The 17802-nt window shown below is 40.4% G+C and overlaps 1 protein-coding gene across 5 annotated transcripts in view; it reads left to right on the forward strand.

Annotated features, from left to right (window-relative positions):
- The window catches only part of F13A1 (coagulation factor XIII A chain), a 159154-nt gene that overhangs the window by 59147 nt on the left and 82205 nt on the right, over window positions 1-17802 (forward strand). For all 5 annotated transcript variants that reach the window (XM_081143694.1, XM_081143696.1, XM_081143695.1 and 2 more), the window contains 2 exons: window positions 10335-10453; window positions 12873-12980. In XM_081143694.1, the coding sequence (XP_080999820.1) occupies window positions 10335-10453; window positions 12873-12980 (227 nt within the window). The remainder of the gene's footprint in view (window positions 1-10334; window positions 10454-12872; window positions 12981-17802) is intronic.

Genomic DNA, 17802 nt, shown 5'->3' on the forward strand with positions numbered 1-17802 from the left:
TGTCATTTAGAGTGAACTCAGGGGTCAAAGAAAACTGGTGTGGCCAGAAATGCCACCATGCAAGTGATCTCTGAAAAGACTGTCTGACGGGTTAAAGCTGAGTCTGGTTTTGTGCCTCATTATTTAGAATGAACAATGGTTTATTCCCTTCAAAAAGGGGAAATATGCCACTGTTTTAGTGAAGGGAGAAATTTTGAGAGGGGATTGGGAATAACTTCTACTTGCCTCCCTTTTGTCTAAAAGCTGAGGATCACTAAAGAAAGAGGGGGGACTATGCTGAGTGAGTGCAATCACTCTTTGAAGAAGTGGCTGGGCCTGCAGAGCAAAGATGATCCCAGATGGGTGTCTTGCCTCCATTTCATTTTGTTCTTTTTTTGGAGTTTTCTCCTGTTCTTTCATTTGGGACATGTTTTTTTAGCTTTCCATTTTGGCTACCTCTTTGTGTTTGTTTCTATATTAGGTAGATCTTCTATGTCTCCCAGTATTTGCAGTGTGGCCTTATTTAGTAGGTGTCCTGTGGAAACCAGTGGCAAAGTCTCCCTAATCACCTGAGCTGGGTGCCCCAGGGTATCCCTTGTGTGTGTGTTGTGTGTTACTTCCTGTTGTAGTTGAGTCTTGATTGCTGTTGGTATGCCATGAGTGGGGTTGACCCACAGACTGACTAGCTGAGAGTAGAGAGATTTTCCCCAGCAGGCTTTGGTGCCTGCTAAGACCATCCTTTGGATGTACCATGTGTGGAGCTAATTATGTGGTGCTCTGTTGAGGTCTGACGCCAGCCACTGGGTGTGTTGATTCTGGGGCCTCTTGAGAGGTGCAGGACAGTGGCAGCTTTCCCTCTAGCCCTTGCTCTAAAGCTACACAACTCAGTTTCTCCCTGTATGTCTCTAGCACCGTCTGAGCCACTGTCCTTCTGCTAGAGACCAGGTTGAGTGCCTGCAAGTGAGTGAATCTGTGTGTGGGCCTTTTAAGAGGACACCTGGGTTTCCAACAGCCTTCTGTCTCTTCCAGATGGACAAAATTCCTGCTGGTTTTCACAGCCAGAATTTGTGTGGGCTCCATTCCCAGCACTGGTGCTGCAGGCTGGGGATCTCAGTGTGAAGCTGGGACCCCTTGCTCCTCAGGGGGACATCTGCAGCTGAGAAACCTTTCCTGATTTTTAAACACCACATGTGGGTGTGGGACCAGCCTGTTTTCATCTCCACTATTCCTATCAGTTTTGATGTGGCTCTTTCTTTATCCTTGGTTATAGGACTTCTCTTCAGCTAGTCTTAAGATGGGTCTCAGGTTGATTGTTCTGTAACTTAGTTATAATTTTGATGTGGTCATGGGAGGAGGCTGGCATAGTATTTACTTACTCCACCCTCTTGACCTCTTGACCGGACTTTCAGGTAAACTTTTGAATCAGCTTGCAGAGTTCTAAAAATTCTGAGTGTAATTTTGGTTGGGTTTGCTTTGATTGTACAGACTAATTTGGGTAAAATTATATATTTACAATTTTGAATCTTCACATCCAATTAGAAACATTTTGAATGCTTTTATTTATTGAAGCTTTCTTTTATACCATTTGGTAGTTGTTGCTACTCCCTTGGTTGTTTTTTTTCTAGTTCTTTTCAATGGATAGACTAGAAAATGTTATTTTGAAAGAGAAAATGTGTTATGAGTTATTACTGATATTTCCAGTTTATTTTTTTCTAAAATCCTTTTGCTTAATGTTTTTATTATAATGGAGTTAAGTTTATGATTATTACAGTCTGCTCTGATTTAAACATTGAACAATATTTCAAGAACTAGCAGAAATAGGAAAATCTCTTAGGCAAGCTTTCAAAAATCCATTTGTAGGCCAAAAATCCATTTGTTGAGCTAAGCACAAGCCAGTGGGAAGAGATAAGCAGTCTCTCCCTTCAAATATATTCTTTTATTTTTTGTTATATTTTCCTAAAACAGTAGTTAGAATGGTCATTTCCCACACTTAAAATAATCATACCCCCCAGTGGGTGAACAAACTAATTTGGGTAAAATTATATATTTACAATTTTGAATCTTCACATCCAATTAGAAACATTTTGAATGCTTTTATTTATTGAAGCTTTCTTAGTAATAATGTAGAGTCCAGCTGAGTGAGCCACTTTGGAGCCTAGAGGAGGTCTTCCAATTTCAGAGTGATGTGTCTCCAAGTTTTATCATCATTTTATTGGAAAAAACATAATTCAATTTTAGTGAAATGACATTCATCTCCTGACAGGATTATTAATCACATTCACTGCATTTTACATCCTTCTTTTGTTAATTATGAAGACTTGAACAGGATCTAAAGGTCAGTGGGGTTCCAGCTGCAGCTGCAGATGGAATGATGGTGCACCAGGACAGAAACACTGATATTTTCATTCACAAATCTAATAGTGGCTTTAACTTTACAACTTAATTACAGACCAACTACACCACAACCATTCCAAGTGGCAAAAGTACAAAAAAAGTGTTACATAATATTTCAGGAACAGTGCATAAGTGTAAGTGCATAGTAAACAAAAGCATTGAAAAATATCTTGCTAGAAGGAGTTCAGCTTGAAAAAATTATTACCCAAGCTAAATATTTTTATTTTACACAAAGTATACTCAAAAAGAGATTTATGAGGCTAATTTCTGGCTAAAAATATCAAAGAGACTATTAATCCCAAAACAAATACCTTAACTGGCATGAGTGGATGGGAAAGAAACAAGGCAGTTGCCTACCCCAAAGTCCTTACTCATTAAGATTTTCGCAGTATTGCTGTGCTGGCATACATCCCTTAATGGCAGAACGTGGTAAGCATAGAATTACCGTGGAACCTCAGTTCTTGAACTGAATTCATTCTAGAAGGCTGCTTGAGAAGCAATTTATTCGAAAGCCAAATCATCTTTCCCATTAGAAACAATGTAAATTGAATTAATCTGTTCCAGACCTCCAAACGATTCCCTGTTTTAACCTTTCCTATATATAGTACATGTCTAATGTACTGTTTAATCTATAAAGAAACACTTCTTTTCTTAAACTAATCAAACCACCCCCTCCAATCTTAAACAAATCACTTTTAGCACTTGTTCCAAGGGTGTCTTTCAGGGGGTCAGTATGCAGCATCTTCGTTTTTTCACATATCACTGCCTCCGAAATGCTGTCACCGACTAATTGCTTTTCGTTTATCGAAGTTAACAACAGTTTTTCTACCTCTTCAATCGCCTGTGATCATTGTTTCTTTCATACCCTTCGCAACATTAGCACTCTTGATGGCTTCTTTATTTTATAATTGTGCTAATTGTCCATTTTGCCAGAAACCAAAGAAAAAAAAAAAAACACACAAAAATATCCACAGCACAATTTCCTGAGATGTTAACAAGACAAGGTTTACTGTAAACTGACTCATACGGGCACATGCGTTCTCTCCTTTGTTTGTGGCCTGAGAGATGCTTTTGTCATGCTGATGGACCAGCAAGAAAGGGTTGTCAGGTCCGGAACCAAAGTTAACTAGATTTTTTTCCCAGGAACAACTTGGTGAGAACTGATTTGTTTGAGATGGGAGACTGTTTGAGAATTGAGGTTTTACTGTAATTATTGCTAAAGTCATTTTAAAATGAAAAAAAGAAAACAGAACAAATTAGGCCTGATACAATCTGACCTAACATGTGTCAATTTACAGTTTCCAGATTGTTTTACAAAATACCTACATTTACACAATAGTCTCCAGACAACACTTTCAAACAAAAGCTCTTTTAATTTATCCAGAAATGCTATAAGTGAATGAATTACACTATTTAAGCAATTACTTAATGTTTTCTTTATTAAGGTTATTTATTTATTCAATAAGGTTTTCTTTCTCTTGACTCAGGGAGAGAAAAAGAAGAGAGCACACATGTAAGATAGTGAGAGGAAGTGCAAGCACGCAGACAATTCACAGAGATGGTGGTGGGCCTCAGGCAATGCCATGCTCTCCAAGGACAGGAGTCAATCTTCTCAGGGCCACTTAACAAGGATTCTAAAGAAAAACTTCATTTGTAGTCAGATCCTTAACACTTTCATTCTTATTTAAAATCAGTTCAGCTGTTAGTCGGCAGCTGCATCATATAGTGCATGAAAGTCATTAGATGTCTTTCCCCTTCAGATTAAAAAAACTTCCAAATAAAAGAAGTGAGGAAAAGTAATACTAACTCTAGGATGATTTGCAAAGAACTATTGTGTAACAAATGCCTAAAATTTCGTATACAAGGTTTAAATGATCATTTCTTTGATTTTGTTTATGCATTTCTTTTATATTGCAAATCTTGGTCTCTAATGTCATTAAGCTCATTGCTTATGTTATATTAGTTTCAAAATAGCAATATCAATATTATTACTAATGATATGGTTACTAAAACAGCTTACCATTTTTTATTTCTTTTGTTTACTTATATTGCAGTTTTTCTTGTCCTTATGTTATATTTGACGGGGAGTGTAAAGTGAAATTGCTTTGTTCTAAAATAACTTGAGGTAATTTTCTGTGGTTAAGCCACCAACCTATCACAGAGTCATGTTCGTGTGTTTCATTTTGGTTTCATTTATGTAGAAATTGCTTTGTCTTTCATTTTTATTTAGTTTTGTTTTATAACTTTATAAAACATTTATATAACTTTAAAGTCAAATTTACAAAACAAAACAAAGATACTTCAGAAAGTCCAGCTTTCAATCCTCCCAACTCTTGAGATAATAACCTAGTTAATTTTCGCTTATCTCTACATTTAAAAATACATGCACGTGTGTATGTATATAAATGTGTATCTAACTCTTTTATCTAACTACTTATTTAATTCCCTTTTTTCTTAGATAAAGGTAGTGATCTATACACATTTTTGTGTACCTCATGTTTTCTTTTCTTTTCTTTTTTATTTTTTTTTAAACATATCTTTATTGATTTCAGAGAGAGGAAAGGAGAAGGAGAGAGAGAGAGAGAGTCATCAATGATGAGAGAGTCATTGATCGGCTGCCTCCTGCACGCCCCCTGCTGAGGATCGAGCCCGCAACCCGGGCATGTGCCCTGACTGGGAATCAAACCCGATCACCTGGATCCTGGGTCGAGGCTCAACCGCTGAGCCACGCCCGGCCGGGCATGTTTTCTTTTAAATGTCATGACAGGTTCTAGATATCCTTACATAGCAGTGCCTAGAGATCTTCCCGATGCCTTTACACAGCTGCATAATACTCCAGTGCACAGATGCCATGCTTCATTCAACCAGCTGCCTTTGACAAATATTTGGGTTGTATCCACTATTTTTCTATTACAACTAGTGCTTAGATTGTACGTATGTGGCATTCTGTGTGTATGGGACAGATCTCTAGAAGTAATTTTTCCAAGCCTAAATACAGATGCAAATGTAATTTTGCTAATTTGCCCTCCACTGATGTATAAGATTTTGCGCTGCTACAACTTATATATAAGGGTATCTTTTTTTCTCTCCAGTGTTACATTAGAGTATACTGTCAGATTTTTGCCAATCTAAAAAATTATAGCCCTGGCCAGTGTGGCTTAGTTTGTTGGGCATCGCCCCATGCGCCGAAATGTTGCCTATTCGATTCCTGGTCAGGGTACATGCCTGGGTTGAGGGCTCTGTCCCCTGCAGGGGGCTTGCAAGAAACAGCTGATCCATGTTCTGCTCTCACAGCAATGTTTCTCCCTCTCTCCTTCTCCCTTCCTCTCTCTCTAAAAATCAATAAAAGAATTATAAAAAGAAATAAATTAAATCAATAATGATAAATAGTATTTTAGTTGGATCTTTAATGTTCTCCATCTTCTTTGAGCAAATTTAAGACTATCTTCGTGTTATTAAAAGAAATTCAAAATTTTAGATCACAGGTTTAGTCTTATTTCTTTTTCTGTCAATGCAAAACATAATTAACATATGTGATCTCCTTCAGGACAAGGAGGAACCTTTGCAGGCATTTACTTACCTTTTCCACTCAAGCCTTACCACTTCCGATGTTGAAATCATCTGGAATTCTGGTTGCATGTCTTTAATGTTTGACATCATTCCTCAATAGTTTTTTTTATTGGTTTTTATAATGCTTTTGCATTTGCATTTTCCTCATTTAGTACATTTCTAGTTAACTCTTATAAAGAAGATGTGCAGGTAATCAAATTTCTGTGTCCTTTCGTGTCCAAAGGTGTCTGTTGGTTGACATTTATTTGATGCCAATTCTGCTGTGGGAATAGAATTCTGGAGGCAAAACCCCTCGTTCCTTTGGGTGTCCATGATATTCCTTGTCTGCCTTTCAGCATCCAGTGACACCTACGAAAAGTCTGCTGTCAAAAAGGACATTTTATCTATGAAAATACTATTTTAATCTCTTTTCATTCTTTTGCAGATATTTTTTAACCTGGCTTCAAACTTTTTGTTTTTTCTTAGAAGTTCTGACATTTAAACAGTTGGCATCTAGGTGTGGGTCTTATCTTCATTTATAATGTTCGGTACACTATGATCCTTTCCAGTGTTCACAATTTAAGCCTTTCTTTAGCCCTGGGAGTTGTTGTTGTTTTTCTTATACCTTAACTTTTTCTTCCTTTTAATTTTTCATATGATCTGATAATAAAATGCCTTTTAGGGCATGTTCCGGATGTCTTTGATGCTTCTTACCATTCTTATCTTTATAAATATTTTTTATTCTAGGAATTCCTTAGTTTTTCCAGAGATGCTCATAACATTCTTTTTTGCTCTCCACCCTGAATGTTATGATTTTATTATATGTAATTTTCTGTAATTTCAAGGAATTTGCAGAAATAATAGAGGTAGATGAATGCATCAGTTATCTTTACAAAATTATCTTGATTTTTAATTATTTTTACATACTTATACATATTTTGTACATGATTTTGTGTTTCACACTACGTTTTCACTTGTTACCCATGTAGTTCCTGGATCATTAAATATTTTTCCAAAGTATATTTTAATGGCTTATACTATTCTATTTTGTGCACAAGTAGTTTATTGGGAACATTTCAGCTTCCCCCCCCCCCCCCCCCCCAGTTTTTCACTATTGTAAGCAGTGCTATGATGAACAAACTTTATACGTACATTTTTGATGTATTATTTCTATGGGCTAGATAGATTCATTACTCTGAATCAAAAACCACTTATATTTTCAAGGCTAAATTTTTTAAATTTAGAAAAAAAGAAAACAACAATTAAAAAATATTGTAGCTATTACAATCCCATCAGTAGATTAACAATTCATTACACAATGATTGGTGTGGAGTATAAGTTCAAATGAATACATAAATTAACATATAGGCATATATATTTTTTCCTTTTAAATAGTTGCACTCTTCTAATACTGCTTAGTTAAAATTGTTTTTATGAATGTATGGTCACATTTTCTCTTCTATGAAATGGTTTTCCCTTTGCTGGCTTTCTTTTAGACACTGAATGATTTTTAAATAATTTTTGCATTTGCATCTTTCTCAGTCAGCATATTTATCAATTTATTGAATTTTTTTTACATATAAGGGAAGTTTACTAACACTTTCTGTTGCTGCAAATGTTTCCCTAATTTGTTATATACTTTAAATTTTACTATACTTGAAAATCAAGTTTTATATTTATATTTAATAAAATGCATTAATCATTTTTTCATTTTGATTTTTTTCTATTAGTTATGTTTAGACAAAACTTTCTCATCTAGAGGCCAAATAAATATTCACCTTTATTTTATTCTAGATTTCTTCCACTTTCCATTTTTAAATTCAGATTTAAATTAATTTTCAGTTTATTTTGATGTATAGAAAATTTACTTTTCCCAAACAACCAATTTTCTCAGCTGAATTTAATGAACTCTCCAGTCACTCCCTTTGACTTGCAATGACTTCTTTATTATATATTAATTTCACAGATAGATATATACATATTGTAACATCTATTTCTAGGTTATCCATTTTTACTCATCTCTTTTTATACCAATTTAAATTATAATAGCTCTATAACTCAATCTAACATCTAATATCTTATAGGACAAGTCCATAAACATCTCATATTATAAGGAAAACAGGTTAAAAACATTCCTAAATTGCGTCTCTAGACCTCAGTGGTCGTAAGAGGAAATTTCTATCTCAACAACAGGCATTTGAAACCCAATTGGCTAAAATGTTTATTATTACAATAGTTCCAACAGTTAAACCACTTTTACAAAAGAATAAAGACCAGAGTAGCCTTTTCTTTTCCGGACACTTGATAGCATCCGGTGAGTGCCCTGTGCATGGAAACGGTCAATGCCCTTTCTCTTATACCCCTCACGTTATTTTCTTTTACAATGAAAGTCTTCTTTCATGCTTTTACCTAGAAATATTGACCTTAGGCTCAGCTCTCACTTCTTCATGTGTTACCCACTTGGAATGAAGCTGTGATTTCCATTTAGAGGCCTAGGCCTACATAGAAATTGCTGGTAAATTATGGCCTCCGGTCTCTGGAACCTGGCAAGACAAGCAACTTGAGGCATCAAAGTCTACACTTGAAGGGCTCAGGGAAGGTTGCCACACACTTGCCATGTAACTGATTTTTGTGAAAGATAAAATGACTCTTGGATGAATGAACTATGCGACATGCTACAATAGGAATGAATCTCAAAATAATCAGCCTGAGTGAAAGAAGCAAGACCCCTCCAAAAAGTACATATTGTATGATTCTATTTACATAAAATTGTAGAAAATGCAAACTAATTTATAGTGGCAAAAAGCAGATTAATGGTTCCCTGGTGGTGATGGGGGATCCAAAGGAGCACAGGAAATTTTGGTGTGAATATTTTTATTGTTTTTATTATGAAATTGTTCATTCTCACTGCATACAGTTTATTGGGCATTTGTGTGTGTGTGTGTGTGTGTGTGTGTGTGTGTGTGTACTTGCGCACGCAGTATTCACAGTTTCATGAAACCAGGCAACTGGTGAGCAAGAGGTAGAGAAGAGGTAGAGAAAAAGGAAGGTACAAGAAAGTCTTAGAGAGCAGCCAAGACCAAGGAATCTCCGAAGGATGATTCCATCAAAGCTACAGTACAACCCAGGACGGGGGTGGGAGCTGGTTGGGCTGAGCAATGCTTTGTAAACCTTAATTCGTACATAAATCCCCTGGGGCTCTTGTCCGAATGCAGCTTCTGATTTAGTAGGTTTGAGCTGGGGCCTAGGATTCTGCATTTCTCACAAGCTTCCAGGCGGCTCTGATCTTTCGGCCAGCCTTTGAGTAGCAAGGGCTAGAGCATTTGTTGTCAACTTTGGTTCTATAGCAGAATCACCAGAGAGCTTAAAATAAATGAATAAGTAAATGAATAAATAAATAAATATTTTTTAAAACCCTGATGCCTGGACCTCACCCTCAGCCCCAAAGATTGTGTTTTAATCGATCTTGAGTTCAGTCCAGGAGTCAGGAGTTTTTAAACCTACCCAGATGATTCTAATGTGCAGCCCAGGATGATGACTACTATTCAAGAGGGAGTGATAGAAGCCGTATCAGGGGGTGAGGAAGAAAGAGCCCCGAAAAGGCGATAGCGGTGGCAGGTGTGACCTGGGCCGGAGAAATGCGATGAACCAAGCCCCCAGTCAGAACCCAAATCCACCCTTTCCAAGTATGCAGATTTACCTGAGTGTAACGCACACCTGTGTGGTTCTGCCCGCGTTAAAGATGCTTTGCTGCTTCCACACCTGCCCCGGGAATAAGTTCCAGGCTGATCACTAAGTAGGCAGATGGGCGGCGCGGCCTTCCTCAGGGTAGAGCCACAGGGAAGGAGAGACACTGCAATGGAGGAAGCAGGGCAGGGAGGCTGGCTGAGTTTCCACTTCCCGTCACATCCGCAATTGTGCAGTGAAAGGAGACAGCCCCCAGCCTCCCTCTTCCCGTCTTTGATGGGCCACAAAGAGGCATGACAGACCATGCTGCCGTCTTCCAATACGCCCCAGACTTGTTCTAAAAATTCTTTTCAAATAGGTTGACAAACATTTTTTGCTCTGGTTACAGATTTGTATCTGCACCATGGAATTCTGATTCTGAAACTACGGATGCACCAGAACCCTAACGTGTTTAATGAGAATGTCTATTTAATTGTGCTGCTTGGAACTTAAAGAGACAGAGTCTGTCTGCATTTTGTTGACAAATGTCATTTACAGACTGACCCTGGCTGCTGACTAGGTTCACCATTGCTAAAAGTGCATATTTGGAAATGAGTTATCTTAGCAAAACAAAACACTTTTTTCCCCTTAAGTTGATTAAACTGCAGCCTAGGAGCAAAACAAGCTTCAGATACAGGCATGCAGCCCGGTTCGATAACACTCTCTCTGTCTCATTTCTGATGCAGACGATGCTGTGTACCTAGAGGATGAAAGAGAAAGAGAGGAGTATGTCCTCAATGACATCGGCGTCATTTTTTACGGAGACCACAATAACATCAAGAGCAGGAGCTGGAGCTACGGTCAGGTGAGCCACTTAAAATCTGTCACTGTCGAGGGCATGTCGCTTAATACTTTTGTCACGTGTATCACTGCGGTTGCCACATGTCAATATCAGACAAGCCTAATTTCCTGCTTTTCAGGATTTGAGGCTCCAAGACAGAGAGGCCAGGAGCAGAGACTCAGAAAGGAGGCCGCATAACTGATCAGCGGCAATCACGCCTCTTAGGTTGTTACAGGGCTGCAGGGATCGGGGCCTGGGAAACGCGGCGTCCCGGCGTCCCTGCGCCCAGCGCGGGCCGTCTCGGCGGAGTGCAGTCCGTTAGCTCAGGCCTGGCTCGGCAGCCTGGAGGGGACTGAGCTTTGCTTTTCTTACAAGGAAAGGTGTTTTGACAATGACGCTGAGGATACTGCAATGTGTGTATTCAACTCAAAGAAATCACTGTTTTAAGTGGTAGTATAAGATATGACTGATTAAAAAAGAGTTACCATTTCTTCAAGGGAGGGCCCACTGGGCTCTTACCTCAGGACATTGAATCAGCTGCAACGTCAAGTTTCTGTCCGGATATGAAATCGCTTAAGTGGGTTTCATTTATGATATTGAGTGATTTAAACTATCTCAGTTTGGTATCTTTAACAGTGGGGCAAATGGATGATATTTTTTCCATATTTCCGTAAATGAATGCATGTCCTGGGATGCAGAGACAACTTTTCATTAGCAGCCTGGGAGGGGATGAGTGTCCTTTCTCAGAGTCCCGGCTGAGATGACCGGGCATGTGCACCACGCTGGGGACCGAGGCGGAGAGTTCACAGAGCCCTGCCTCCCCGGGTCGCACTGCTTTCTTGGCTTCTTGATGCCTTGTTTTGACTTTCATAGGGCCTCTCCCTTCTTCCCTCACCTGTGCCCCAGCCTGACCAGCGGGACCCATGTCATCAGTAACTCTCACCCCCTGGCTTTGTGCTCTCCTCCTGGCCCCTGGCTCCCGGGAATCACGCGCCCAGGCCTCGGGCTTGCCCACCTGCATTTCTGACGTCCTGCCAAGCTAATGACCTGTGTTTCTCTCCCCCTGTTTTGGACACCTGCCTGGCTCCCTGGTTATAACCCACCCCCCTTCCCAAGTGACATGCAACTCTTTAGTATTGTCCATTGTCTGGTGGCCTTGCTCTGGGCCCCCGATTCCTAACCTCTAGGTGTGATTCTTTCCATGTTACCAATGTTACCAATGTGACAATAGATAGTTAATAAGGGGAAAGCCACCAAGGTGGGTCTCAAAGAGGACTGGAAAAGGGTCCCCCTCAACCAGAATGCCTTTGGTCACCCTTAAACACTGCCATGTCTGCTCATTCGGAGTCCATTAATTTAGGTCCCTCTGCACAAAGAACCAGCTAACCCAGTAGTCTGCAGTGATGCAGAGAAGCCCTTAGTTCTGTGACTGTCCTTTTACCCCTCCGGTTCGCTGACAGCATGTCCCACAGACACAGCTGAGAGATGCTGCTTAAGAAGAACCAGAACACTGAGTTCTTTACGTGCCTGAAAACAAGTGCGGTTGCCCATTCCTGCAGCCGTGCGTCTGTTCAGGGCACATGCAGAGTTGATATTCTCCCTGGACTTAATAAAGAATTACATGGTAATTGGCCATTAAGATTGTGATTTCTGTCACAAGTCCTTGCGTGGATGATTGCAAGATTTCTGCGTCCAGGAAATCTCCTGTACAGCGAGGCACAGTAGAGGTGAAACCTTCCATTTTGTCATTTTATTACTACTTTACCTTTATTCCTGTTTTAGAAATTGCTAGTGTTGCAAACGGCTAGCTGTTCCCTCTAAGGAAATTGAACTGCCTACCAGGTTGTTCCCTTGATAATAGAATTCACTTTGCCCTGCCCTCTCCTTGAGTCCACCTTGTCTCCAGAGAGGGAAAACCTTGGGCAGACATTCAGTGCACGGGGCCTCCTACTATTTCCCCTGCGAGGTATACGGACCCTGTGCCTTCTTGTGCTTTACCTGAGAGCCATTTATTTTCTAGACACACAAGGACTCGTGTTACTTTTGAGGTGTTGAGACCTTGGCCTGACTTCGGCAAATCGTTTATTCCTCTGCCTTGGGCACTGGAGCCAATATGTTGGAGAGATCCTCCAAATTACCTCATACGATTTTCCAAAGAACTTCAAGTCAGTTCATGATCCTTAAGTATGTCGGTTCTCCAGTAGTTCTGTTTCTATTTCTAGCTTGCTTTTAAGTTCTTACTTATTTTACTGAGAAATAAAAAAGGATGTCTCCTTCATTTCACTTTAGTGAGAAATATTAAGTATAAAAGATTATGAGCAATTACTGTATAGGAATACACATTTCTGAACATTAGGTTGTGGCTTTATTTTATTTTTGGCCAGAGAGTATTTTGCTTGCCCAGTGGACATTAAGTAGTTTCTCTGTTCTTTTTTCCAAACAGTTTGAGGACGGCATCCTGGACGCTTGCCTGCACATGATGGACAAAGCACAGATGGACCTTTCAGGCAGGGGGAACCCCATCAAAGTCAGCCGCGTTGGGTCTGCAATGGTGAGCGACCACGCTGGCTACTGAACAAAGTGCACATATGTCCTCAGTTCAGATGCCAGTTTATTGGGAGCTATTGAAATGGTGACTTAAACTTAGCAAACTTTGATTTGTACTAGCCTGGAATTCCCTAAAGTTGTCCTGTGCTGTAGAACAAAATTCTCATCTTGGTATCGTATGTTTCTTTGGCTTCAGACAAGTGGTGATAGATGACATGACACCATAGACCACTTATTGTTAAGAATCTCTTGCTTAGGGACTAAGGAGTGACCATGACAAAAGGTGAGTGACTATAATCAAGCAATCAAACAAACAAACAAACAAACATCAAGGAGCACCAAAGAATGTACGAGACACAACTTTTCTCCATTTTCCCACCCACAGTCAGAGTAAAAAGATAAGTGACCCCATGCAATCCTAGCTTCTATTGCAATAATACCTCACCATGGGGCTTTATGATTTATAAAGATGGGCTTTGATCTTTCATGGAAGTCACAGGAGATAAGTAGGGTGGATATTACAAGTTTGGAAACAGTGTGATGACAGGTTGTCGGTGACAAAGCTTCCCCTAGAATCCAGGTGTGCTGACCCCGACTCTGGGCATTCTCTGTCTCGCATGCTGCTCCCTGTAGGAGATCAGGAGCATCTGTGAGGATGCAGAGATCCTGCAGTGGAACAGCTTCCTGGGAGAGGAAACGTTTCCCATGAGTGGGGAGGCTGGGGGTCAAGTGTGGGAGGTGAGTTAAGGAGATGCCCGTGTCTTGTGCAATCCTGAGCTGGACTGACATACACAGCACGCAGACCCTGCCTTTGGTGCATAACAGGGTATTAAAGCTGATTCATGAGCAGAATGTTCCAGAAGATACATTAAGCCAGGTGCTATTTTATTCCATCAAAGACTGAGCAAAAAGAAAATTCTTGTATCACCAATTTTCTTAAGTTTTCTAAAAAAAAAAAAAAAAAATTATCTCTTTCGAAGAATTTTGTGTTTGGTTCAAGCTCAATAAAATCAATTATTATCCAATCAGTCAATATTAGACTGAGAATTATATGAAATGCAATTTCTGGTTAGCTCATACGAAGAGTTGCTTGTATTTTATTGAAAACTAAGCTGCATGTGAATTTAGGAAACAGTAGAGCTTGAAAAGCAGAGGTAAGAACAACCTCTAAAGGCAGTTTTGTTTTCTCCTGTTAGTTTACACTGCGTAATGAAAAGAGAATGAATTCTAAAGAATTTAGGAATTTGTTTGCAAGAACTGTTTAAAAGCACATGCATTAGACCTGCAGCCAGTCCCCGTTTTTCCTGTTTCGCAGACCAGATTTCCCTTTCCTCCTCCCTTGAAGCCATGTGGCAGGCTTACAGTGAGAAGGGGGCCCCAGCAGCGGGGGCATGTAAGTTAGTCCCTTGTGACGCGTTCTGCAACAGCATGCTCGTCAGCTTCGGCTCACTCACACTTTGGGTGTATTTTTACTAATCCAGACATCACTGCCTACCACAGAGAATGCGAGAAGGAAGCTACCATGCAGCAGCTAGCCCAACGCTTTCTACAGTGGCAACTGGCCAAGTGAAAGCTGTTAAATTTTGAATTAAGCACATAATCTTAATACAAATTGCCTTGGAATTTTATTAATCATAAAAGGCCTATGAAGTTCTCATTTTGGAAATCTGTAACCTAATTACAAGCTTTAGAACAAGTCGGAATCTATTGGGGGGATGGCCTGGCTTTGCCTTGCTGTGTGTTTCGGAAGGGGAGTCCTTGCGTGTTAGGGGCAATATCTCTGTTTCCACCACCATCAGTGTTTACGTACACAAAATACATGTGTGATAGTTTTAAAAATCTTTTCACAACTATTACCTTCTTTCATCCTTCAAAGAGCTCTGTGGATGTTTCTAAAAATCTATTCAGTTATAAAGATTTTAGAAAATAAATACTGAGCCTCCAAAAATCAATGAAAAAGGTGACACTTTAAAAAAGTCTACTTTTGCCCTGGCTGTTGTGGTTCAGTTGGTTGAGTGTCTGCCCAGGCCCCGAAAGGTCGCCTGTTCGATTCCCCATCGGGGCCCAGGCCCAGGTCGTGGGTTTGATCCCCAGTCGGGGTGAAAGGTGAAGGCAGCCGAGCGATGTTTCTCTCTCCCATCTATGATGATTCTTTCTCTCTTTCTCTCTCTCTCCATCTCCCTTCCTCTCTCTCTCAAATCAATAAAAACATATTTTTAAAAATAAAATTTAAATTTAAAAATCAACTGTTGAAGTGAGGACAAAGGTAGGAGCAGAAGCCCAGGGCCCCAAAGATGAGTAACGGGAGAGTCTAGCAGCGAACACGGCAGGAATTTGCAGGGAACAGGTGGGCGCGATGCTCCCGGAGCCCTGATAGCAACTCAGGTTGTGAAAACTTCCTAAGGGTAATAATAATAATAATAAAAATCTGGAGTTTAAGTGCACAGCCCCCAGATAAAAATCGTTATTGCCCGGTGTCTATGACCTTAGATAGCTCTTTGCTGTGGGAACCGTCTTGTGTACTAGAGGCTGTTCAGCAGCATCCCTGGTTTCCGTTAAAGAAATGTCAGTAGCAGTCCCCCACCCCCTGTGTAACAATCAAAAACGTCTTCAGGTATTGCTCAATGTCCCCTCGGGATCCAAATCACCCCCAGTGAGGGCCACAGCAGTAAGCCCCTTTGTGGCTCAGTTTCCCAGCCTGTGCAATGGACATAACGCTCTCTTCTTGCCTGCAAAGGGGATCTGTCTTTCTGCCCCATTCAAAACCTGTTGCGCCCGGCCGGGCGTGGCTCAGCGGCTGAGTGTCGACCTAGGATCCAGGAGATCGGGGTTCGATTCCCGGTCAGGGCACATGCCCGGGTTGTGGGCTGCAGCCCATCAATGACTCTCTCATCATTGATGTTTCTATCTCTCTCTCTCCCTCTCCTTTCCTCTCTCTGAAATCAATAAAGATATATTTTTTTAAAAAAAAAACAACAAAAAAAAAACCTGTTGGTTTTCATTCTGCCACAGAAGAGAAAGTGGGAGCAGCACCCACCAGGCCCCGGTCGGCTCAGACCTCTCGGCTCAGACTGGGCCACTCTCTGTGTGACCGGGCAAGTCCCTCAACCTCCCCAGGCCTCTCTTCAGCTTTAAAGGGAAATATTGTCCCTAGACTCAAATGGCATTTGTTATTCCCAGTGGCAGCAAAGATATCCTTTTACTCTTCAAAATGACGCTCTTCTTTCTTCTAATTTCCCCTTTATAAATTCAGTATCTTACTTGGTTCTTATTTTAAGTTGTGTTACCTCACTTTGATGGGAAAATAAGAACTACTTATGACAATTTGGACAGCCTTGGGCTATTGGATTCTCCCAGGAGAAAGTCTGTAAATTTTGTAATTTCATTGTCTGGGGATTGGGCCTGAGATGTTATAACCTTATATAAGCTACCTTTTATTTAGGCTTCTCTATGTACTGAGTGGTACCTTTTACCACAGCTTCACTGCAGATTGATGTAAGGGAGAAAATTTTTAAAAGGAGAAAACTATAACTTTGATTTGCCCAAAGTTATACTTTCTCCTTTAAATTACATTGCTTGGTTGCTGTTTTCTTTGAACTTCATACCTGATTTGACAGTACCCACCAGAACAATTGCCAGGAAATGTGCTAGGGAATTTCTAGAAAGATGCTTTGTGCCATAAGAAAAGTTATTTTGCTCACAGAGCATTAAGAACGCATTGCATCTTTGGCCCGGGATTACTATGAAGAAGCCACACATGGACTCTGGGCCACGATCAGAGCATCAAAACAGTTGGGTTATGCCATGTTGTGACAAGGACAGCATGGTCCTGGGGAAAGGGAAGACAGTGACAATAGCCTGGCATTCCTGCCGCGTGGTTACCTGTCGGTGCCTGTTTCTGCCCGCTGACTGATTGGATCTGGCAGCAACTGTGAGCAGAAAAGTTTGCAGGGAGGCGCGCTGTGGCTTATTATGTTGATCTGCTTGTTAAGCAGATACCGCTCCCTTATTCACTGTGAAACCCCTAACACCTCACCTCAGTGCAGATTCGCGCCTTTGAGTTGAGACTTATCAATAGAAGAGCTGTGTTGAATTGCAGAGAATGTGTACATGAGATCTGGAAGATGCTCCAGGTAAAGGACAGAGGACCCTGAAATGATGTCACTCAAGCGCACACAGCAAATAAGTGGCTGAGCTAAAAGTAGATATTGTCCTCGCTCTTAGATCATGTTACCTTGGAGGGCCATTACCAACACATTAGTAGCAATAACACGATTATATCAAATTAAGTAGCTGTTTCCTAGAAAAAAAGGACCCAAGAGAATGGGGTCCAGAGGCAGATGAATTTTGAAATAAGGGAATAAGTGAAGAAAGATATAAATCAGAGAATTCTTAATAGCCAGAAACACTGAGCCCCTGGGGAAAAAGTTCCTAAAAAGAATTAGACACCAAATACGTCTTGATGGCAGTGGTGGTGGTGCTGGTGGTGCTGGTGGCAATTATGGTGGTGGTGGTGGTAGTGGTGGTGACAGTGATGGTGGTGATGGTGTTGGTGATGGTGGTGGTAGTGGTGATTACTATAATGATGCTGATGGTAATAAAATGCTCAATATTAACTTATTCATTTGACAAGTATTTATTGAGACTCTCAGGTCTAGGTACTGGGGTATAATTGAGAACAAACCATAGTTTCTTCCTTCACAGAATTTAGAGTCTAACAGAGACAACAGACAGGTAAGTGGAAAATTTCAACACAGTATGGCAAATTCTCTGATGAAATAAACATACGGGAAAGCAAATCTCTCAAGCTTTGCTCAGAGTTTTCC

The sequence above is a fragment of the Miniopterus schreibersii genome (assembly GCF_964146895.1).
Source record: "Miniopterus schreibersii genome assembly, chromosome: 8".
NCBI lineage: Eukaryota > Metazoa > Chordata > Mammalia > Chiroptera > Miniopteridae > Miniopterus > Miniopterus schreibersii.